The sequence below is a fragment of the Megalops cyprinoides genome, chromosome 16, assembly GCF_013368585.1.
Source record: "Megalops cyprinoides isolate fMegCyp1 chromosome 16, fMegCyp1.pri, whole genome shotgun sequence".
Lineage (NCBI taxonomy): Eukaryota > Metazoa > Chordata > Actinopteri > Elopiformes > Megalopidae > Megalops > Megalops cyprinoides.
In genome coordinates this window covers 30,058,149-30,081,344 of record NC_050598.1, presented here as the reverse complement: position 1 = coordinate 30,081,344, position 23,196 = coordinate 30,058,149, and the positions used below count along the sequence as shown (strand labels likewise).

Below are 23,196 nucleotides of genomic sequence, written 5' to 3'. Positions count from 1 at the left end.
ATTTTTGAGCAACATTCCTAAGGTCCCTGTTCATTATCTTGCACCATAAAACATGCTATTGTATTTGGGTTGGTAGAATTTATGTTACATCCAGGTGGTTTTCCACAGGAGTGGTTTAGTCCTTTTATATAGTCTTTAAATCATTGTGTTTTTATGGCAATGGTTCTAGCATTTGTCTTCTTCCGTAAATCTAATGGTGGTAAAAATAGATTAGGAAGTGAAACTGCTGATCAGATAAGCTAATAATGGGTTCATAAGAGAATAACTTTCCTGCCTTGGTGACTCAAAGGGCAAGGGTTTGCAGCCTTCTCTGACATATAATCTGTTTTCACTGACATATGTTAACAAAACAATATGGCAGAGTATTTCAGGCAGTGTAAGGGGCAACACCCAAATTTTATTTGTGCTGATATGAAAAGCTAGAAGCATTTATAATTTGTGGTTTTTGGTGTTAGACTAGGGATTAGACTCATGTACATCCATTTTCAGGGCAGACAATCCAATTAGGAAGCCAGGAAAATGATGTCATTCTACAGAAGTAGACATAAACTATAATATTTCTGATGAAAATTCATATAAATAGGATTGATTGTTCAGTACTGATTTGTGCCATTGATACATTTCATAGGGGTCTGTTCAAGTGGCAAGCTCTGGTTTAGTTTAGCGTGTGTGTGTGTGTGTGTGTGTGTGTGTGTGTGTGTGAGTGAGTGAGTGAGTGAGTGAGTGAGTGTGTGTGTGTGTGTGTGTGTGTGTGTGTGTGTGTGTGTGTGTGTGTGTGTGTGTGTGTGTGTGAGAGAGAGAGAGACACCACATTGCCTCTGACAGAAATTGTTCCTATCCCTCAGACCTGAAAGTATGGCTACTCTGCTGCCAACTTGCCCAAGAGTATCAAGTATCCCTGGGTTCACGTCCATGGAGGTGTCTAAAATTGAGGGTGCCATGGTAGAAGGTTGGCCAGTGGACAAGAGGCCACTTTTGGAAAAGTCACATAGAAAGAGGCCAAAACTGACCTTACAATCCTCTCCAGCCTTGGAGAGGTCTCAAAAAGGTGAAGAAATGCTCAGAAGAATGGTGGCTCTGGTTCCCACTTGCCCTCGGGTAACAAGCATCCCTGGCTTTCCATCTGCACCACAGCCAAAAAAAGCAGATGTCCAGGTACAGAAACCTCAAAGTATGGTTAATATTCTGCCATCTTGCCCAAGGGTTTCCAGCGTGCCTGGTTTTGCATCAACACAGATGCTTAGTACGGGGGAGCCTGAGGTGAAAGAATGGCAACCAGATAAGAACCCACTGTGGAAGAGGTCTGACAAGAAAAGACACATGCTTTCTCCTCTAACACCTGAGAGATCACCCAAAGACCTGGAGATTAGGAAAACAATGTCTGCTCTTGTGCCAACTTGTCCAAGAGTGGCTCGTGTTCCTGGCTTCCCATCAGCCCCATTACCCACAGCAGGACATACCCAGGCCCAGAAGGTTCTCGATATGGTCAGTATTCTTCCGACTTGCCCAAGAGTTGCTAGCACACCCGGATTTCCATCTACACAGATCCCAAACATAGAGGACACACATGTGAAAGAATGGCGAGTAGATAGGAGACCACTGTGGATGAAGGCAGACAGGAAGAGACATTTGCTTTCTTGTACAGGCCTTGAAAGATCATACAAAAACGAAGAAGTTATGAAAAGTATGACAGCTCTGTTGCCATCTTGCCCTCGAGCAGCTAGAATCCCTGGATTTCCATCTGCACCACTGTCCAAAGGAGCGGATGTCCAGGCACAGAAGGCTCATAATATGGTAAATATTGTTTCATCTTGCCCAAGAGTTGCTAGTGCACCTGGATTCCCATCTACGCAAATTCGAGCCATAGGTGATACTTATGTGGAAGACTTGCAAATGGCTAAGAAACCATTGTGGGAGAAACCTATGAAGAAGGGACTAACGCTATCTTCTGTAAGCCTTGAGACACTGCAAAAAGACAATGAAATGCTGAAAAGCATGGTGGCGCTGGTTCGGTCATGCCCCCAAGAGGCCAGGATCCCTGGCTTTCCGTCCGCACCACAGCCCAAAAAAGCAGATGTCCATGTAGAGAAGGCTCAAAGTATGGTTAATATTCTGCCATCCTGCCCAAGAGTTGCCAGCGTGCCTGGGTTTGCATCAACACAGACACTCAGTACTGGAGAGGCCCAGGTAGAAGACTGGCAAGTAGATAACAAACCATTGTGGGAGAAGCCTGAGAAAAAGAGACACATGCTTTCTTCTCTAACACCTGACAGATCACTCAAAGATAACGAAATGTTGAAAACTATGTCTGCTTTGGTGCCATCATGCCCTCAGGTGGCCAGGATCCCAGGTTTTCCATCTGCACCACGACCCAAAGCAACAGATGTCCAGGAGAAAAGGGCTCAGAGTATAGTTAATATTCTGCCATCTTGTCCAAGAATTGCCAGTGTTCCTGGATTTCCATCCCTGAATTTACCAAGTAAAGAGACTGAGGCAGAAAAATGGCAGGTGCATGGGAAGCCATTTTGGGAGAAGCCTGAGAAGGAGAAGCAAGGGCTGATCCTAGTTCTTTGTCCATCCTTAGCTAGATTAACTGAAAGCAAAAAGATGATTAAACATATGGCACATCTGGCGCCATCCTGCCCATGTGTAGCCAGTATTCCTGGTTTCCCGTCTGCACCACGACCAAAGGCTGTGGATGTCCAAGTGGAGAATGTGCACAGTATGGTGAATTTTCGGCCAACTTGCTCAAGATTTGCTAGTGTGCCTGGGTTCCCTTCCATACATCCGCTCTACACTGAAGACGCCCTGGTAGAAAAGTGGTCAGTGGACAAGAGGCCATTTTGGGAGAAGCCTGAGAAGGAGAGGCAAGTGCTTCCCTCTACAACTCAAGAGATGTCACACAAAGACAAAGACTTGCTGGAAAATATGTGGGCTCTAGTACCATCATGCCCAAGAGAGGCTATTATGCCTGGCTTCCCATCCGCTCCTCTACCTAAACCCATCAGTCACTATGAAAGTATGGTGAATCTCTTGCCGTCTTGCTCAAGGGTTGCGAGCGTCCCTGGGTTCCCCTCCACAAACGCCCGTAACACTGAGGAGGCTTCATTGGAAGAGTGGATAGTAGACCAGGAGCCGCTGTGGCAGAAGAGGCAGAAGGAGAGGCTAGCACTTGTCCCATCTCTGAACCAAGCCTATTACGACAGTGACATTATTAAAGATATGTCATCTCTGGTGCCATCCTGCCCATGTGTAGCCAGAATCCCTGGTTTCCCCTCTGTACCACAACACAGAGTGGCTAGCATAGAAGTGCAACAGACTATGGCCTCTCTGTTGTCATCATGTCCAAGAGTTAGCAGAATAGCAGGCATTCCTTCTATACAACAGATGAAATCAGAGGAGATAAAAGTAGAGGAATGGAAACTGCACAACAAGCCAATAGCAGAGAAATCATCAAAGAAACTGCCCACCAAGATCTTACTATCAGGCATGGAGAGATCAGATGAATATGATGAAATTCTGAAAAGTATGATGGCTCTGGCACCATCTTGCCCAAGAGAAGCCAGCATGCCAGGCTTTCCTTCTAGACCTCTGAGCGATATGGAGAGGGAGAGTGTGGCCATGGTATCACCAGATGAAGGTTCCCTCAATAGGGGGTAAGTTCATGAAGACCTTGGGGTCACCGCATGGCTTGCAGTGAGAGTGAACAGAGCCTATCAAGCACGCCAAGATGTGTGTCTGTTTCACGTTCATTTGGTTTGATGATTCCCTGAATCCCTGGCTTAGCCATTGGAGCATACTCAGTCTCTCTAACAGCTTTTTCCATTGCTTATTTTCCCAGTCCCAGTTTTCCCAGTAGTCTGCATGTTTGCCAGTCCTGGTCATGCTTTTCCAGGTTCCCAACCCTATGACCTGCAACCCTGCAGAGTCAAGCATTTATTATTTCACCTACCTGGTTGTGTTTTATCCAGATGTTTCGGTTTTGATTGACAGAAGCATCTTCGCATGCAGCCTTCTCATGTGGACTTGATGATAGTGTTGTATGTATGTAACAGCGGCCTTAGTTGTGAAGATACTCCCTGTTCAATGTCCATTCCTGTCAGATTCACCAACCGGCCCACAGCAGGAGTCCAGCAGGTGGGTGGAACTGCAAAAGACGTGGACCTATTTGACATTCCTCCAGAGTTTCTCAGCAGTTTCAAAATTGAGCCATTCACTCAGGCTCAGAGTTCCTACCACGAAGCAAGCCCACTGTGTACGTGGGCTGGATCTGATCAGGAGAGAGGTGACGGTCTGCAGTCTTCCCCCTTCACTGCTGGTCCCACTCAAGCAGAGACTCAGTGGTTTGTTCCAGAAGAAAGAGCCAGTGAACAGGCATCAGAACTAACCTCAGAATGGGAGGTGGTGGAGGTGGAGAGCTTTGAAGCTGAGGAGGAGGAGGAGGAGGAGAAGCAGAAGGAGGAAGAGGAAGTGGCTTCTGTTGGCATAATGGGGGCAATAGTGGGGGTTTTTCACAGAGGGTGAGTGCAAGCTGGAAATAACACTCTTCCCAGCTCTGTTTGAGCGTGCCTATGCATAATTTTTTTTCTCACAGTATTCCACTTTATTATGTTAACTTTACTATGTTAACTTAATCAACTTACATTAGGTCTAAATTTCAAAGTGTGTCTTTGGAAGTTTATGAATAGAAATTGTGGTTATTTTGTCACTAGTACTGTGTAAGTTCAGTGAGTTTTTGCATGTTAAGTGATGGAATTTACTTTTTAGACCCAGCATGGTGTGATGAAAAAACTCTAAGTTCACAATTTGGTTCAAAACTTTCTTTGTGGAATGCAGACAGATTGTTGAAGTGATAATGGCAAGTTCTATCGATTGGAAACACTCAGAGGAAATGAAAGGATAGCTTATTCACTCTGATTTATCTGATTTAAGGTTTGAATAAGTTCATTTATGATTTCTGACTTAAGCATCCTTGTCTGTCAGCTATGAGACGGTGGCCTCGATGTTACAGTCTTCTGGCCCAGATAATGGCACAGACAATCCTAAAGACACCACCTTGGGAGAGCTAAAGGTCAGCCAATCACCTCTGTCCCCTGAACCTGAAATTCCAACATCTGAAAACCCTGGTGGCCCTCCTGAGGAGTCTCCTACACTTAGCCAGGAGCCGTCTGGGGCAGAACCAACTCAGCATGGTGAGGGTGTCGGTGAAGATGAAATGGAGCTCTCTGCAACTGCCGAGCCTTACATGAGGAGCCTACTGAGAGGTGAAAGGAGACAGGAGGAAGATTATTCCCCACCTCCATCCCCAGACCAAGAAAAGGAAGGTGGATTTGCTGAGGGTGGAACCCAGGGCTGTATGAAAAAATGGCCACCGCTGACTGCAGCAGACCTCGATGAAATATCAGAGGATGAATGCAGGGACACAGACGATGAGGAGGCCCCTCTCATTTTTGACCGCCGCTTTCAGAAAGAGAAAGAAACCAGAGACGGGGAGGAGTCAGATTCCATGGCAGGATCGAGGGATTCCACAGTGGATATTGATTTTAGGATGGGTGAGGAGGAAACAGTAATATCAGCATCATCTCACCTGGACATGGGGTGAGTGTCTGAGGGCTGATATTGCTATGCACAACTCAGCTGCATGGTTTGACAAAATATTTACATTCTGCCACAAACATGAAGTTTGGTTGTAATGCATTATTTTTTGTTTTGACTTTTTCTGTTAGTTGGAGTGGTTATGCAAAGGATGAACTTCTGTGTGTGAAGGTTTGAAGCTGCTTGTTGTTTTAACGGCGGTCATGTTAGTGGAGATGCAACAGAGGTATTCACCGATTCAGTGTGTGTGCTTCTGTCTCGCCTGAAGAATGAGGGGAATTAATATGTCTCTCTCGGTGTAATGCAAAACGCAATGCTAGGGAAGCCTTAGGTGAGTGTCACTTTTGGGTGAATTCTCATTTGTGGAATGTTGCTGCTATTTTACACTGGTCGACATGTTATGCTGCCTTGGCTGTCCTAACACAACATTTAAACACTGTGCAGAAGTGATGATGTTCTAACACTGTTGTGCTGCTCATTAAAGCACCTGTCCATTAAAGCATGAATTGTCCTGTAATGTACATAGAGGAATGTGATACTGAGAATTCATTCCATATCCCTGTCCTTCAGCCCTGGGGCTTTAACTGCCGAGACACAGCTATCAAATCCACAGAATGTCAGCACCCAGGTGGATGAGAAAGCTCCAGAACATGGTGAACTTCAACAACAGGAAACGCCATCAGATAGTGCCAATTTGACAGCCCCAGAAGCTACCATAATTGTCCCACCCCGGCGCAGCAAGTACAAAAATGTCCCTCCAGCTGTAGTGTCAGAAGCTGTGAGTCAGGAGGAGAAAGAACCAGTCCCACCCCAGCGTACCAAAAAGAAGAACGACCTTCCTGAGACATCCCCCCGAGAAGCTGCAGCAGATGACACAAACCAGGAATCAGTCCCTGCTCTGGATTCTAAAAAACTGGTTCCACCTCGGCGTAGTAAGAAGATTAGTGCTTCCACTGAGGGACCATTTGAAGCCAGGGATACTGTGAATGAGGGTGTCTCTGAGATGTTGAATAAGGATAGCAAGGAGCCCCTGTCTCAAGCACCGTCACTTGAGGCTTGTAGTTCTGGCCAGGAGCTTTCAGCTGATGACCTAAAGCCCTCTGCCGAGGAAAGTGTGCCTTTGGTGAAGATGCGAAAAGCGAAACAGGAGCCCTCTGGTGTGCCAGTTCCAATGCCACGAGTGAAGAAACGCCTGAGCGGTTGCTTCATAGGTGATACCCCGCCCCAAAGCAGCCCCCCGGCTTCTCCGTCAGGTGTCTCTGAGACTCACCTGTGGCCCCACCAGGACGACACACAACCTCCCTCTCAGGAGTCGGTCCCCACTCCAAAACCGCAAGAACTGGTACCACCTCGACGCAGCAAGAAGAAAGTGCCCCAACAGGATGCCACTGCAGACAGCATGAGCCAGTCTGTCGATCACGTCCCAGCCGCCAATGTAGTGGTTCCACCACGACGCAGTAAGAAGGGCAAGCTTAGTCCAGAGGAGCTGTCCAAAGTTGGGGACACTGCAGATGTGGGTGCCGCTGAAGGGAAGCTGGAGATGGATGAGCAGCAGAGAACTTCTGTTGAGCTCCAGACAGAAGGGGAGGGGACAGAGGAGGATGCCACCGCAAAGAGCATGGAGGTAAAGATGCGGCAGCCCAGACAGGAGCCGCCAGTCCCCATGCCTCGTGTGAAGAAACGGCTTAGCGCCTCATTCCAAGACGACACCCCGACTATATGTCCACCTCCACCATCCCCAGCAGGTGACATTGATACTAAACCGCCCTTACAACCTGGCAATGAACAATCTGCTAACCAGGCAGTGGTCCATTTCCTAGCTGCTAATGAAGGTTTGACTTTGTCTGACTATGCCGTTGAATTGGGAGTCCAGGAGAAGGGTCTGGAGGAAGCTGGTGGCCAGCTCCCTCCTCCCGCGGTCATGCCTTCATCTCTGAAGTATGAAAGTAAATCAGTGACTGCCTCGGAGATTAATCAGGGTGAGACTCAAGTCACTCAAGACAGTCTGACATTGTCAGACTCAGCCACGGATGTGGGAGAAAATTTGAGCTGCCCCGAGGCAGGCAGTGAAGGCTCTCCATTGCCGGTTGCAGCTGCTGGTGTGGAAGTTAGTGACCAGCAGTGGGGACCCACTGTCCTGCCTCAAGACCAGGGTGCGAGCCTGTCGGTCTCTGTCACAGAGGGAAGGGCCGGTGAGGAGCAGGAGTCGGAGACAGTTGCAGAAGCAGATGTTGTGGGAGAGGAGGTGGATTTGGAAGGATGGGAGGAAGTGGTTCTGGGTACATCACCTGGTGCTTCGGGTGAGGAAGGGTAAGTTATGGATGCCAAGCCAGGGGCATCCAGTGTGTATTGTAATCACTGAATAACTAACTGTGGTTTGAAATACTTTTTTGTTGTTTTGGGAATGTTTCTCAGCAAAATTGCAAAGCTTTGTTTCAATTGGAACATGATAACAACTTGCATGGTTACATCCACAGATACATTCAGTCCACAGTGTAGATTGGAGTACAGAAAACATTGTATGATACCAGTCAGTGACAATTTCAAATGCACTGGGGTTGTCCTATTTTGTTGTCATTATTAATAAATGGTGGATGTGTAACCATCAGTAACTCATATACAACTCAGCTCAATACTTGTATACAGTATTGAATTTGAAAGTATTGAGCTGAGTTGAAAATGAATGTGGAAATGTATTTATACTGTGCAGCTTGATTGAATGGAATTTGCTTTCCCCAGCTATGCATAATGTCTAACCTGGTGGTTTGAAAGAAACAGTGTTTGAAAGAATCTTCTGTAACCAGTTCAATGCTACTTACTCTGAATGTACAAACTAGGCATCTAGGACTGGCAGCGTTGAAGAGTCTGATGATGAGATAAATTCAGATAAAGATGCATTGCTGGTGTGGGAGATGGTTATGTCTAATGTGCTGTGCAATATAACATCCACACTTACACTGACCATCGAGTGTCCTTCACATTAAGCAGTGGTTTGCTTTTGGATCAAGGTCTCGACCCTAAGATGTGACCAGAGCACGGTCATCAGTCTCAGCTTTCCCTCTCACAGCCAGCAGGTGGCGCAGGGGTCCCCAGACGTGCCTGTCCCTATGCCCCGTGTGAAGAAACGCTTGAGCGCCTCATTCCCAGATGAAACCCCACCACCAGCCACAGTGGGTATTTCAGTGTAATACTTAAATACATTTCCTAATTGAATATTACAATAATAAGAGACGTTTGTGAACTTGAAATGGGGGAGGCTAAAAACTTGTCTATGAACCTGTTGGAACTATGAGTGTTGGGAAATCCACATTCCCGGATGAATATCTGAGGTTTCTTGGGTGTGGCTTGAGCAGTGAGTTACTTGTCCAAGGTGCAAAGCAGCTGACAGAGATACTGTTAACTGAAGCTCCCTTGTGGACATGCTTCTGTTGTTGATTCTGTATTTTGGTGGAGGATACATTTTTAGAGAGACTGCATCAGGAACCAATTAAATAAGCTCTTAAGTGAAAATTCCTTACGAGTCATTAAGAATCAAGGTGTTTTTGTTTTAACTTGTATAACACTGATTATATTATTTCAGTTTTTTGAAAGGCAGCAGTGTTGTATAGTGTTAAGTTACAAGGCTTGTAACTCAAAGGTTGCTGGTTTGATTACTTGCTGGAGCACCCTTATTGTAACCTTGAGCAAGGCACTCAAGATGACTTGCTTCAGCTGTATCAATGGATAACATATAAAAGTTGTACTGTATGTAATTCTCTCTGGATAGGAGTGTCTTAAGCAATCATAATGTCAGAGAGCAAGAGTGCTTTGGGAGGCAAAGAAAAGCTTCTTTTTCCATTCGTTAGGGATTTCTGCTTTGAGCTTAGGTTGTGTCATTCAATCAGAAAGGAAGTGAATCTATCTCTCGTCCCTTTTTTCTCCTAAGGCGCCAAGCCCTGTGTCCACCCCTGACCTGGTCAGTTCCTCTCAGTCTTTGCTGGAGTGGTGTCAAGAGGTCACAAAAGATCACAAGGGGGTAAAAATAACAAATTTTACCACCTCCTGGCGCAACGGTCTGGCCTTCTGTGCCATTCTGCACCACTTCTGCCCCGACAAGGTGTAAGTACCTCCACTCGTGCTGTGCAAATACCATTGCATCATTACAAAATGGTGACCGCCTCAGAAAAAACTTCTGATTTAATCCTTTTAACTCATCTGAGCAGAAGAAGGTGAAAGATACATTTTAATGAGTGCTGTCTAGCAACGTATAACTTAATTTCTTTCTGATTTCTTTTTTTCTTCCTAGAAACTATGAAATGCTGGACCCATACAACATCAAGTTCAACAACAAGAAGGTGATTAAACTCTGCATGAAATATCAGTATCAGTATTGTTATTAATATTTTCACTGTCCTCAGCCGTGGTCAGCAGCATCATGTTATTATGAAGTCGTCTCAGCTTTTTCGGGTGATTGTTGAATCAGTCTTTTAAGGTATATTTACTGACTCATATGCAGCATGCTTCATTGGTATTTCAGCTCATAATGTTCTGGGTGTGGGATTTATAGACTTCATAGCAGGCTCGGCACCAGGAGAAAATACAGAGGATTGCAACTGTAACCCATGGGGGTGCACAAAAAGTCATAAATACTATGTAGTGCAGTGCAGTGCACCCCTAAACATCCCCATAGTGCCGGGCCTGCTTCATAGGGTGGAGGCCTAGTTTTTTTACCACTATGGCGAGCGTATCTTAGAGAGTCCTGAAATAGCTGCCAAAATTTGTGATTGTTTCCCGCCCTCCCTCCCCCTCCCTCCCCCCAGGCCTTCGACGGCTTCGCCGAGCTGGGCATCTCCCGGCTGCTGGAGCCGTCTGACATGGTGCTGCTGAAGGTGCCGGACCGGCTGATCGTGATGACCTACCTGAACCAGATCCGCACCCATTTCACCGGGCAGCAGCTGAGTGTGCTGCAGATCGAGCAGAACAGTAGCCAGTCCAGCTACGCCGTCGGGGAGCCCCGGGAGAGTGCTGACGCCGACGCCGTCCAGTACTGCGCCCAGAGGCTGCAGGCGGGGGGCATCTCCCTGGAGACCAACGGTAGACTGGCGGAGAGGGAACCGGAGGGCGACGCCAAGTCCAACGGGGACCTGGTGCCGCCCCCTCGAACCAAACGGGTACAGAGAGCGCAGGACGGCGCGAGCGGGGTGGCGAGCCAGCCAGGAGGGCCGGGAGAAGGACCGACCCCTGTCGCCCCGCCCAGGACCCACTCCTCCACCGGCAAATCCATCTTCGCCCGCGTGAAGGACGCCGACCTGGTGAAGAAGCGACGGTCGAAACTGAAGGGCGAGTCTATGGAGGAAGCGGAAACGCCTGAGCAGCAGAGCGCCCCCCAGAGTAGCACAGAGGTAGCGCACCGCCCTGTCTCTGCTGTTTCCTTCTCTTTCACTCCCCTTTCTGTCTCCATGATCTCCGCACATCTTTAGCTCAACAGTTTTACAGAGGCCCCTTTCACACATTTCTGTGTGAAATGTAATTCCTAGCATCATACAATGTTCAGAATTTTGCTCACATTCAGAATGCATTTTGATCAGACATTTTAAATGTTTGTGTTTGTATCTGTAATTGATACTTTGACTTTGCTGCAACACATTCCTTTCTTAATGCACCACACTGAACCTTGCCCTCTCTCTCCTGTTTTATCCTTCTCTGTACCTCCAGTATATCAGATTGTCCCACCTCTGTTGTAGATAAACTATTGTGTACTATGTCCTCACAGGCTGCTTTGGGACAAATGGATAGTGGGGCAAATGATGAGTCAGCAGCCACAAGAGAAGGCCAGGAGTCAGGTAGGAGGAAGTGTGAGGAGGGTCTTGTGATGTACTTACATACGCTTTATCCCACGGGCAACAAACTCAGTTCCTAGAGAGCTGTGTATGTGTTTATGTGTGTGTTTTTTGTCATTAAACTATACTTATGCCCCCACTATATAATTTGTCAATAGTTTGTATTGCTTTGACACTTGTGTATTTTATTGCAATTTATTCATAATAAAGTATTTGCTGAGTGCAGACACCGACAGAATTTTAAAACATGATTTATCAATTAGAAAAATTCGTAGAAACACTGTAATTATTGGGCTGACCGTGGAACTGAGAACAGATGTTGGAGCAAGACTAAGCAGGACGACATCCCCCTGGGAGTTTGACATCTCTGGGTTTTGATAGTTGATCAGATAAACCAGGGACATCAGACTCCCAGGCGGCTGTGGTCATGCTCACTTTTGCTCCACTTCTTGCAGTCTGAGAAAGCGCAGTTCCCCCTTACGCCTCCGAATGCGGGCAGAATATAACCAGTGAGAAGTGTTAGAGGTAGCTGGAGATGCAGGCGTGTGAATGACTCCAGTGTGTGTTTCTTTTTTTTCAACATCACCGTGATGTACTTTATTTTTACTTATGCTGACGTAGGAATACAGTTGGAACGCAGTGTAAATGCACAAACCTGACCTGAAAAGTGTTCACTCATAGCACCATTATTCCCAATGACATTCTCTTCTTGGCTCCTTTTAAGAATACGCAGAACATACTTATTGCCTTTTCCCCTGCATTAACTCCTTCAAAACCGATGTGAAAACCTAGCCCATAATACAGTAGCAACATCTCGCTTTACTTTCTCAGACAGAACTTTTTAAACGTTTTAAACAGTACTGTTGTGTTTTCATGCAATGCCTTGCAGGCAAGGAGGAAGCCACTGTCCCCGGAGAGGAGGGCATGCAACCAGAGGAAGAGAACCAGGTCAGTTTTGGGTCCGGCTCCATGGTGCCCTGTCAACACAGGCGTCACCCTTGTGCTCCTCCCTTGTGAGTTGGCTCCCATGTTGGCGGCCGAAGCAACTGTTGTTACTTATAAGTCACTTCTGTATTTTATTTTTCCTGACTGATGCAAGAAATCACCACGGAAACTGGCTATTGCAGTTTCTCTTCCTGTTTCCCTTGAACCTCCAGTCCGTGCTTGGCCTACTTTGGACTGTGATGGGAATATATTGTAAAATACCGTGAATTACGCTGCTTGTGTGTTAATGTCGTAATGTGGCTGTGTCCCCTGTGAGTCTGTGTGTCAGTCTTGTATACCCCCTTCTCTGTGTGCCTGTGCATTTGTGTTCCACCATCTGTCCATCCGGCTGTGTGTCTGTGGTTTGTCTGTCTGCAGTCTGTCTGTGTGTCTTTTTTCCTGTGTATCTGTATACATGTCTCTGCGTGCCTGTGGTCTGTATGTCTGTGTTTTTGCACGCACGCCTGTATGTGCTGTGCGTTTGTGTGTGTGTGTGTAATGACCTTTGGGACAGACTGCTAAGGTGCATATGTTCAGTGAAGAAGGCTTGGGGTCACTGAAAGGTTGCTGGTTAGATTCCCTGCTGGGAAATGCTCTTGTACTTAATCCACAGTCGCAAGGTCTTTAACCCAGTTGCCTTAGTAAATATCCAGCTGTATAAATGTAAGGCACTCTGGAGAAGAGTCTGCTAAATGACAGTAATGTAATGTAATGTTATGTGTGCTTGTGCGTGCGTGTGTGCGTGCGTGTGTGTGTGTTTGTGTATGTATGTGTATCTATGTGTATGTGCGTGTGTGTGTGTGTGTGTGTGTGCGTGTGTGTGTGTGCGTGTGCGTGTGCGTGTGTGTCTGTGTGTATGTATGTATCTGTGTGTGTGTGTGTGTGTGTGTGTGTGTGTGCGTGTATGTGTGTGTATGTGCGTGTGTGTGTGTGTGTGCGTGTGTGTGTGTGTGTGTGTGTGTGTGCGTGCGTGTGTGTGTGTGCGTGTGCGTGTGTGTCTGTGTGTATGTATATGTGTGTGTGTGTGTCTCTGTGTGTGTGTGTCTGCAGGACACCAGCCAGTATGTGCTGAATGAGATGCAAGCCCTGGAGAACGAGCAAAGGCAAATCGACAGCAGAGCAGATGTGGTGGAGAGAACCCTCAGACATCTGATGGAGACAGGTGAGGGCGTGAGGGATGGAGGAGGGCTTATCTAACCCTAACCCTAACCCTCAGACAGCTGATGGAGACAGGTGAGGGTGTGAGGGATGGAGGAGGGCTTATCTAACCCTAACCCTAACCCTCAGACAGCTGATGGAGACAGGTGAGGGCGTGAGGGATGGAGGAGGGCTTATCTAACCCTAACCATAACCCTCAGACAGCTGATGGAGACAGGTGAGGGTGTGAGGGATGGAGGAGGGCTTATCTAACCCTAACCCTAACCCTCAGACAGCTGATGGAGACGGGTGAGGGTGTGCAGGATGGAGGAGGGAGTTAGAGGGGTTGCATAAGCACAGCTGAAACAGAGTTAAAACACGTCCCTGACGGGAAGATGTCCAGTTTACTGTAATTGGACTGTTGTAACTCCGTTTGTGTTGGGGGGGGTGGGGCACAAAACATCATATCTTAAAAAAACGTAATAAATACTATGTAGACATCATGGATATAAGGAGACAACTGGAGGTGCACTGAGGTCTGTCTGGGGGTGCCCCTAAGCACCCCCATAGCACCCCCCCGGCCTTGTATCGGGGGATGAGGTTTGTGATGGTGTTGGTGTTGCCCCCGCAGGAAGTGACCGGGTGGAGGAGGAGAGGCTAATCCAGGAGTGGTTCACTCTGGTCAACAAGAAGAACGCCCTCATCAGGAGACAGGACCACCTGCAGCTGCTGTACGACACCCCTCTCTCTCTCTCTCTGTTCTCTTCCTCTCTCTTCCTGTCTGTGTCCCTGAGTGTCAATCTGGCCTGTCTCTCTTTCTCCCTCTGTCCCTGTCTTTATTTCTTTTTCTGTGTATTGATAAATCTTTTCCTGGTCCATCTCTGTCTCAGTTTATTCTTCAGTTGAATTCAATATGCTTTTTGGTATGTAACGTTTGGTAACTGTTGCCAAAGTAGTATACAAATAGGCATTGGCAGAAAAACATTTAAACTCATGAAAATGCAAGAAAAACATTATGGTTATAGTAATAATGACTAAAGTAATAAACAAAGATATCAAAGATATCAATACAATTTGATATCTTTGATATCTTTGATATCTCTCTCTCTCGCTCTCTCTCTCTCTAATGGCTGCTCCCTGCTGCCCCCTGCAGGCAGGAAGAGAAGGACCTGGAGAGGAGGTTCGAGTTGTTGACCCGAGAGCTGCGAGCCATGATGGCTGTGGAAGGTCAGGCTTCCTGCACACGTCACATGACTGTCCCATCATGCATCTGCCCTGTCACTCTCTGTCACTGACTGCAAACTCCAACTGAAAACTTTAGGATGTGACTGCTAGCCTTGCTTTTCCGTATCTTTTCAACAGCAATGTGCCATAGCCTTGGCGTACTGGTCCATGGTAGGGGCGGGCCAAGTTATTAGCATATTTGAAGGGTAGCGCCATTTGCCTCGGTCCTTTCTACAATCATGAGCAAGCATGACTCTGAATGGGTGTGTTGTGATATAAGTTTATTTCAAGGTTCATGGTGGCTTAAGAGTTCACCTCAGGGAAGGTTGAAATACAATATACAGTATATTTTTAGGAAACGTCATATAATTTTTTAATGGGACAAGCTGTATGTTTTCTGATTTTCAATAAGGTACAGAGGAGTACCAGGAAGTATAATAAAGTGATGACACTGTAAACTGTGCAACCGTGAAGTTGTAAACTAAGCATGTAATGATTTTCACACTGTAATGACAGTGGCTTAGTTCTGCAGCTGTGAATAATTGTAATGTTTTGATATATTTTTTCCTGTTATTTTACTGTCTCAGTCTAGTCACTCAGTCATTCCCAATCACTATAATAAGTGGAAACCCACCCCCTTTCTTCTAGTTCTAGTTTTTCCAGTGTGGCGTTCACACAACTTTTTGGTCCTAGTGTTTCTGGGAAAGTCCCAAACTCCTTTAGAGAACTGATGACGTAAAGATATTTTAGGAATCCGTACGTGTAAAATCTTTGCAATAGATTGCCTTGCCCCCTTAGTTTCGCTTAAGGCTTTACAGGAAGGAAAATCATAATCATAATCATAATCTACCTACCCTGCAGACTGTGGAGGAAGTTACCCAATAACCACAGTCATAGGATTTGTGCAGTGACATCATTCTGCACGCTCTTGTCTTCGGTAGTGATTGGTGTGTCGTATTTATTCTGAGATCCTAGTGCTTGAACGATAACTACCCACTGAAAACAGTACCCAGAACAATAGAAAGCAGCTGGCTTTCACTGAGGTTAATAAATTAGAAAAAAAAATAATTCGTGTTTAAATTAACCCTTCACAATAAAACCCACCACCTTTGGCCATTTCCCTACAGAGGTCTGGACTCACGTAGGCTTCTGGGATAGATTCATTTTGAGGCTGATTTAAAAGTGAAAAATGGCATTGTAGGTAGGTTTAGGTTTATTAGGTAAAAAAAAGTCATTTTAGATTTCACTGACATGTAAGCTATAGTACAACTTATAACTTTACTTGTATTATAATATCCAATCCACCTGAATTTGTGCACCTTAAACAAACCCTGCACACTGAAGGTCTCTGCATCACACTGATGAAATAACCCCCATTGAGAAGCAAATTCCATCTCTTCAGTTCCATAATGTCATTGTGTTCCCTCTCTCTCTCTCTCTCTCCCTCTCTCTCTCTCTGTCTCTCTCCCTCTGTCTCTCTCTCTGCCTTTTCCCCCACCTTCTCTCTCTCTCTCTCTCGCTCTCTCTCTCTCTGCCTTTTCCCCCACCTTCTCTCTCCCTCTCTCTCGCTCTCTCTCTCTCTGCCTTTCCCCCCACCTTCTCTCTCCCTCTCTCTCTCTCTCTCTCTCTGTCTCTCTCTCCGTCTCTCTCTCTCTCTCTGCCTTTTCTCCACCTTCTCTCTCCTTCCTTCCTGTGACTCTGTCCTTGTTTTCTCCCTTTCTCTATCCTCCTACTGTCACATTCTCTGTCCCTCCTCCATCTCGTTCTGTCCTCCCCTGCTCCTCTCTTCCTCCTCCTCCTCCTCCTCCCTCCCTCGCTCACTGCCGCAGACTGGAAGAAGACCCAGGCCCACCAGCACAGGGAGCAGCTCCTGCTGCAGGAGCTGGTGTCACTGGTCAACCAGAGAGACGAGCTGGTGCGGGACATGGACGCCAAGGAGAGAGGGTGAGAGACGCGGCCGTCCCGCACGCAGGTGGCGCAGAGATCAGAGACACGTGCAGGCCGAGTGCGCAATAATATCTTACATGCTGTGTCTGCGTTAGCTCCAGTGCCCTAGCTACCATTGAAATTGACTGAATTGTCAAATAAGCTCCTTATAGCAACGGCAGCTGTGTCTAGAGTTCATCCTGTAGCGGTACGACAATACACACCACGGTTATCAGTCACTCCCCTGTATGAACTTGTCACCTCCACAAGTGTAGGTATTGAAAGTAAATTACAAGACCCAAGTCCAACTACAGCAATCAAACAGCAAGTCAAACTCCAAATCAGTCTAAATACTCAAAAGCAATCAAGGCAATTAATCAACTAATCAACCAAAGCAATTTATTCAAGTGAATTGGGATGTGAACAAATAACATTAGATACAGTTGGGGAGCAGGCTGAGTGACAATATCTTTATAACTCAAAATGAATAGGTACCCATTTAACTAAAACAAAGCTCTGTTTTTAAAAGCTCCAGTAATTTTACAGTGGTGCTTGTATGACACAGACTGACATTTTGAGACCACTCCAGTGAACAGAGTATCCACTGACCTTTACACTAGATTTTATCCACAAACCAGAGGCAGGATGTTTTGCTTAAGTGACAAGGGAGATGCCAGCAAGTCTGGTTGATGAAATAACAGTGAAGGACGAAACTCCACACATTCAGACCCTATCAGGAAGTGGAATTGAACCCTGAGGCATGTCATGGGCTAGCGTAACAGACTGCGTCTCTGTGCTGTGCTGTGGTTCTGTGACATACTGTGTCTCTGTGCTGTGCTGTGGTTCTGTGACAGACTGTGTCTTTGTGCTGTCTGTGGTTCAGTGACAGACTGTGTCTCTGTGCTGTGCTGTGGTTCAGTGACAGACTGTGTCTCTGTGCTGTGGTTCAGTGACAGACTGTGTCTCTGTGCTGTGCTGTGGTTCAGTGACAGACTGTGTCTCTGTGCTGTGGTTCAGTGACAGACTGTGTCTCTGTGCTGTGCTGTAGTTCAGTGACAGACTGTGTCTCTGTGCTGTGGTTCAGTGACAGACTGTGTCTCTGTGCTGTGTGTACAGGGCCCTGGAGGAAGACGAGAGGCTGGAGCAGGGTCTGGAGCAGAGACGCAAGAAATACAGCCGCAAAGAGAAGTGTTCACTGCAGTGAGGGGAAGAGACCATGCACACTGACACACACACACACGCTCACACACATGCACACACACACACGTTCACACACACACATGCACGCACACACACGCACACACACACACGTTCACACACACACATGCATGCACACACACGCACACACACATACACACACACACACGCTCACACACACACACACACACACACACACACACACACACACACACACACACACACACGCTCACACACACACACACACACACTCACACACACGTTCACACACACCCAGGCACGCACACACCCGCACACACATTCACACACACCCATGACTTCTTCCACAGTCCTTCCTCTTAGTGCCCCCATACGTGTGACTGCCAGTGACTTTCACACCCTGAATGTGTGTTCCCAAGGGCTGGAGGGGTGTGGTGTCACTCCGTCAAGACGCTTAAACCAAACTACGGGCCTGACCTGCACGTTGAGGTCTTGTGCGTGGAGGTCTTTCGGCTGGTACAAAACCATTGACTGTTCTGAAATGATCTGTTACAACATTGTTCTGTTCATTCCCTCATTCGGCCCTGGTGGGCCGGCGTTTCAAGTTTGTCAGATCCAGGGTGTGGAGTGATTTGTTATGGCTACAGGGTTCCCCACTCAACAGCGCACATACACACTACTCTCTTCTTCAGCCATAGTCCCTGCCTCTCCATTCACACCAAGCAGACACTTCTGTGCCAAAACTTTGTCTTTGAAAACTTGCCTCATACGAGGATGTGAACTGACATGTATGCTGATGTGTGTTGAGGATTGAGTGTATTTCATACTTACATAGCTCTCTGTCCAATAGCGTGCATGAAAAAAGATCATGTGACGCTGACAGAGTCCGGCCACCATGATAGACGGCACTTACTTTGAAACGCTGACCTCCCATCCGATGAAAAGGAAAAGATGGCGTTATAAGCTATCGCCCAACTGTTTGGATGAAAAGTGAGCTTTCTTAACTTATTTTCTTTATTTATTTTCTATTTATTAAATGGATCTGCTACATGGTACTCTTTTGGGTAACCTCTTGAGTGAACTCTGCTGGTTTACCCTGGCATAGAAAAAAAGCCTTCAAGTCAATCAGTAAAGTCAAAAACTCCACAGTGAGACTAAACCAGTTTCATTGATGGTCAGCATTTCCAGGACTGTTTTCAGAGAAGGGTATAGGAGAAATGTGTCACAGTCACTGGTTTTTAGCCCCTTCCTTTCCTATGATTCCTCATTGATTTGAGAAACATTCAGGGAGGATTGGACAGGTTTATTATATTTTCCTTGCTGTAGTTAGGCTATGAAATTCTCCTTTGCTCTCCCTGTGATTTATATTATCAGGTACCCAGGAGTCACTGCAGAGAAACAGAATGCAGAAATCTTACCTCAGAATCGTGCTCTCCATGGGCTCAGTCCCTGTGTAAAGCCACGCAAATATTCTCTGAAAATGATCGGTACTTTGCCTTACTGAGACAGTCTTGGAGCTGTCAATAAAAGCTTGACATTAAATTCTGAAACTGAGGAAATGTGTTGAAATGTATGATATGACCAGAGAAACACTTTTCCCTGAGTTTGGTGTTTTTAGTGTGTGTTTTTAGTGTGTGAGATCTAAACCCTAGATCGTTCTGTAGGTTAGGATCCCTTCCCAGTCATTTATTGTTACATACAATACTGCCAAAACCAAAAGACCTTTTCTCCAAGTTCCTCATTCTTGGTGTGAATTAATGACAATAATGTGACCGAAACAAAAAAGAGATTAAGGAGGTTGTGGTCACAAATGTAGGATTGAAAGTTTGTGGTAAGGGTAAAATTACCCCTTTGAAAATGGTGACTAACTCTTATACTAGTTTTTAGATTTACTAGGCCATTACGGCAAGATACTGAATATTAAATGCATATCATGGAATCAGTAAGAACAATATAGGAGCATTGGCACAGAACAGCCAACCACACAGTGACTTAGCGTAAATCAGAAAAAGTGCTTAAGTAAGCATAACAGTAGGTGAGTCATCTCAGACATAAAGCCTAATAATGATCTACATCAGTGTCACCCCGTGGTTGGAGTGGTCAGATGGTTTCAGGACATGTCTCAGTTCTGGGAACCTTGATGTAGCCTGAATAGATGTATTTTTGGCAATGACTGCATACGTGACGAAAGTACAGGAATACTCTCTCTCCAATCCGTGTGCTTTTCTCTGATGGCCTTGTGCTGGGACAAGCCAAGGACATCCAACAGACTTCATTTTTAATACAAAATCTTACTCTGATTTCGTGAACTGAAACAACAGATTGATTGAGAGTGGGTGTTTCCGTTTGGTGTTTGATGATTTTTTTAGAATTTTTGAAAAATGTTTGATTCTCTAAGAACCCATCCCATTTCTCTCTCACGGTACTATAGTGTTATTTTACAGTGGTACAGTACCGGTTTACTTTACCAGTGGGAGAGGAAGGATTGCTGTTAAGTTATGGAGTTTAGTTTATTACACCGTTTGTTTGCTTGTTTATTTGGAAAAAAAAAGCCTTAAAAAGTGTATTTGTTCTGTTTATAAAAAACGTTTGTGGAATAAAGCCATTTTGAATGTTCTGGGAGTGTTAAACCCAATGCTCCTCAGTGTTTTTTGTTCCTTTTTGTTGTGTTTCTTTAAATCAAGATGCCAGTCCTGTGATCGCTGTGTTTTTAGTTTGCACGTTTCAGCCAGCATGTAGTTGCTCCACTTGCAAAGTCAGGTACAGAGCAGGGTTTTTTCGGTTACTTCGCAATTTTGGTTACTTTTCGATTGATTTGCACCTCAGTGACTTCCATCCCAATGCAGGCTTCGGTTAAGCAAGAAGGAGCTTCAATGATGGAATATTTTTAGTATTGCAATGGTTCGATGTACAGTTGGCCCACTTGGTGTCCTACCAAATAAGATTGTAAAACAGTAAATAAGACAGTGGAGTGGAGGGGGACCTGGGGAGGAAGTCCTTGATGAGACAGGAAGTCATTCTATCGATGTGTTTTGTATTTGGAGCAGTACCTGTAGAATCATACAGGGCCTTCACAGGAGCTCGACTCTCTCAGCAGTGCTGTTTGGCAGCACTGACCTCAGATCAGTGAGTACGGCGTGTATGGAACAGTCGCTGATCCACCCACTTTTGGAACACAAATTTATTTCATAGATACCATCCTGATGGTTCTGCTCAGGGTGATTCGTGCTTGTACCTCTTAAGTCCCGGGTTGCCCATAAGCACTGGCTGTAAGCACTGCCCCTAAGCGATCATAGATGTGTCCTTCTTGGGCACAGCCCTAAGAGAACACTCAACATGTGTACATTGCCAATGAAGGGGAAAGTTTTTTATGTGTAGCACAGCATAGCAGACAGAGGTTGGTGGTTTTCCCTGTCCAAAAAAGGAAATGTGATTTAATCTTTAAAATGGAACAAACAGCCTTTACGCTTACTCCCAGTGACCAGTAACGCCCCCACCTTCTGGCATGTCCTGACTGCCACATTCCTGCAGATCATATAAATCAGTTCCCCTGGTCTAAATCAAACTGAAATTAGTAAAAACTTCTTCTAGTTCAAAGTTGCCTCCATCAGTTTTCATCCCCTCCTGTTCTGGCCAGTGGGTTACCTGGAAAGGGAGGCTGTCTCCAGCTATGTGACAATGTCAGCGACAAGCTAGCGATGTTAGTGTTAAGCGCCAAAAGTGTCCACATGTGATGTGCTGTGATCCAGTCCTTATGCTTTCACTTTGCACTAAGTTGAAATACAAAGGGGAATAACTACTGTTGGATTGACCCCAGATTAAAATACAAGACAAAGGCCTCGACCCTTTAATTGTTTCTGTGCCCTGTTCAGTGCCAAGACTGGATTGGAGGGGGGTGGGGGGGGGGGGGGTTGGGTGGAGGAAGAAAAAGACTGAAGAAGAGGACATTGTTAATCCTATTGCCCCAGGAGCCATAAAATTATTTATATGTCTATATGTTTTCACTGGATGCATACGCACCATGGGACTGTGCAGTTTCGCTTGCACGCACTCGTGCGCTTGTACTGTCCTTTATTCCCACTGCATGCTGAGTCAGCACAGGAAACAAAAGTACACAACTGAAACTGGAGGAAGATTCCTCCACAGATAATTACACATATTTGTCATACCCTCCCTGATGAACAGCGATATCCAACGCGATATCCAGCTTAAAAAGAACCCTGGACAGCATACATTTAAAACCTGAAAAGCGAAGGAGATAATCAGAAAAAAAAAACAAAACTGAAAAGTAAATGCAGACAGATAGCATAGTTTAAACAGGACTCAGGACTCAGAGACAGTAAGAAGTGTTAAGACAACGTGAAGTTCAGATGCAGGCAGATCATTCCAGCACTGGTGAGGTGAAGAAGAGAGGGAATGAAATTTAGGAAAGGGGAACGCCTTTAGGGGGGAAAGAAAAGATGTCAGACATAGCTGACATCATGGGGGACCCAATTAATAGAAGACTAACAAATTTAAGATACTGTGGAGGGGCAGTGGGAGCTGGACAGTGAGGAGCACAAGGCCACAGCAAGATGGCCTTGTCTGTTTTCTGTACCAAATAAAGCTCTGGGAATTTTTTCAAGTGATAACCTGGAACCGCCACCACCCAACCCATCATAATGTTGCTGAGTGTTAGTTTTCTTTGAAAAATAGGAACTTACAGAAAAGGAAATTTTGGCCCCATTTTCTATGAAATATTTTATTTTCCATTGCGATATTTTTCTCTTTTAAATAAAAAAAGAAGGGCTGAGATGCAGAAACTTCCGACTAAAAGCGGAGGAAATCATCTGACCCTGGGTTAAGAAAAGAAAATCAAGAAGTGAAAGATATTATATGAGAGAGAGATTAAGTAATGACCTCTGTGCGTTCTCAAAGCTGAGCGGCACAGCACTGTTTACGGCAGAATTTCAGAAAAACAATACAACACTGTACCAATCCCTTCTGAGCATCCACTGGCTGAAAACACCCTTTTCTGCCACCATCACTGACTGTAGATGAGCACCTTGCCCGTTTTGAAAAATTTACAGTTGCATCTTCAGAAGCTGAGTCTTCCCTTTTTTCCCCATCTTCTACATAATTACTGTTCATGCAGGCATAGTGAAAGAATAAAAAAATAAACACTTGAGAAAATGATACCATTCGTAAATGAAACGAGGTAGGCCTATGTAATAGCTAAATATTAAGTTGGTGAAGTTAACCTGCACTTGAAGTGACGGTATTTTTTTCCCAAAAAATATATGATGGATTAAGAATAATAAACATTGTGACTTCAGCGAATATTCAAATACATATA

At 45.6% G+C, this 23,196-nt stretch overlaps 1 protein-coding gene across 9 annotated transcripts in view; it reads left to right on the top strand.

The window, feature by feature from the left end:
- Positions 1-17,968, top strand: part of LOC118790651 (EH domain-binding protein 1-like protein 1) — a 48,222-nt gene extending 30,254 nt beyond the window's left edge. For 8 of the 9 annotated variants that reach the window (XM_036547638.1, XM_036547639.1, XM_036547637.1 and 5 more), the window contains 15 exons: positions 846-3,656; positions 4,104-4,520; positions 4,984-5,598; positions 6,166-7,905; positions 8,663-8,765; positions 9,521-9,693; positions 9,881-9,929; positions 10,395-10,976; positions 11,348-11,417; positions 12,304-12,362; positions 13,449-13,560; positions 14,167-14,266; positions 14,689-14,762; positions 16,589-16,703; positions 17,802-17,968. In XM_036547638.1, the coding sequence (XP_036403531.1) occupies positions 846-3,656; positions 4,104-4,520; positions 4,984-5,598; positions 6,166-7,905; positions 8,663-8,765; positions 9,521-9,693; positions 9,881-9,929; positions 10,395-10,976; positions 11,348-11,417; positions 12,304-12,362; positions 13,449-13,560; positions 14,167-14,266; positions 14,689-14,762; positions 16,589-16,703; positions 17,802-17,889 (7,108 nt within the window). In that variant the 3' untranslated portion in view covers positions 17,890-17,968. The remainder of the gene's footprint in view (positions 1-845; positions 3,657-4,103; positions 4,521-4,983; positions 5,599-6,165; positions 7,906-8,662; positions 8,766-9,520; positions 9,694-9,880; positions 9,930-10,394; positions 10,977-11,347; positions 11,418-12,303; positions 12,363-13,448; positions 13,561-14,166; positions 14,267-14,688; positions 14,763-16,588; positions 16,704-17,801) is intronic. The other variant, XM_036547645.1, reaches the window with a different exon arrangement.
- Positions 17,969-23,196: the final 5,228 nt, after the last annotated feature.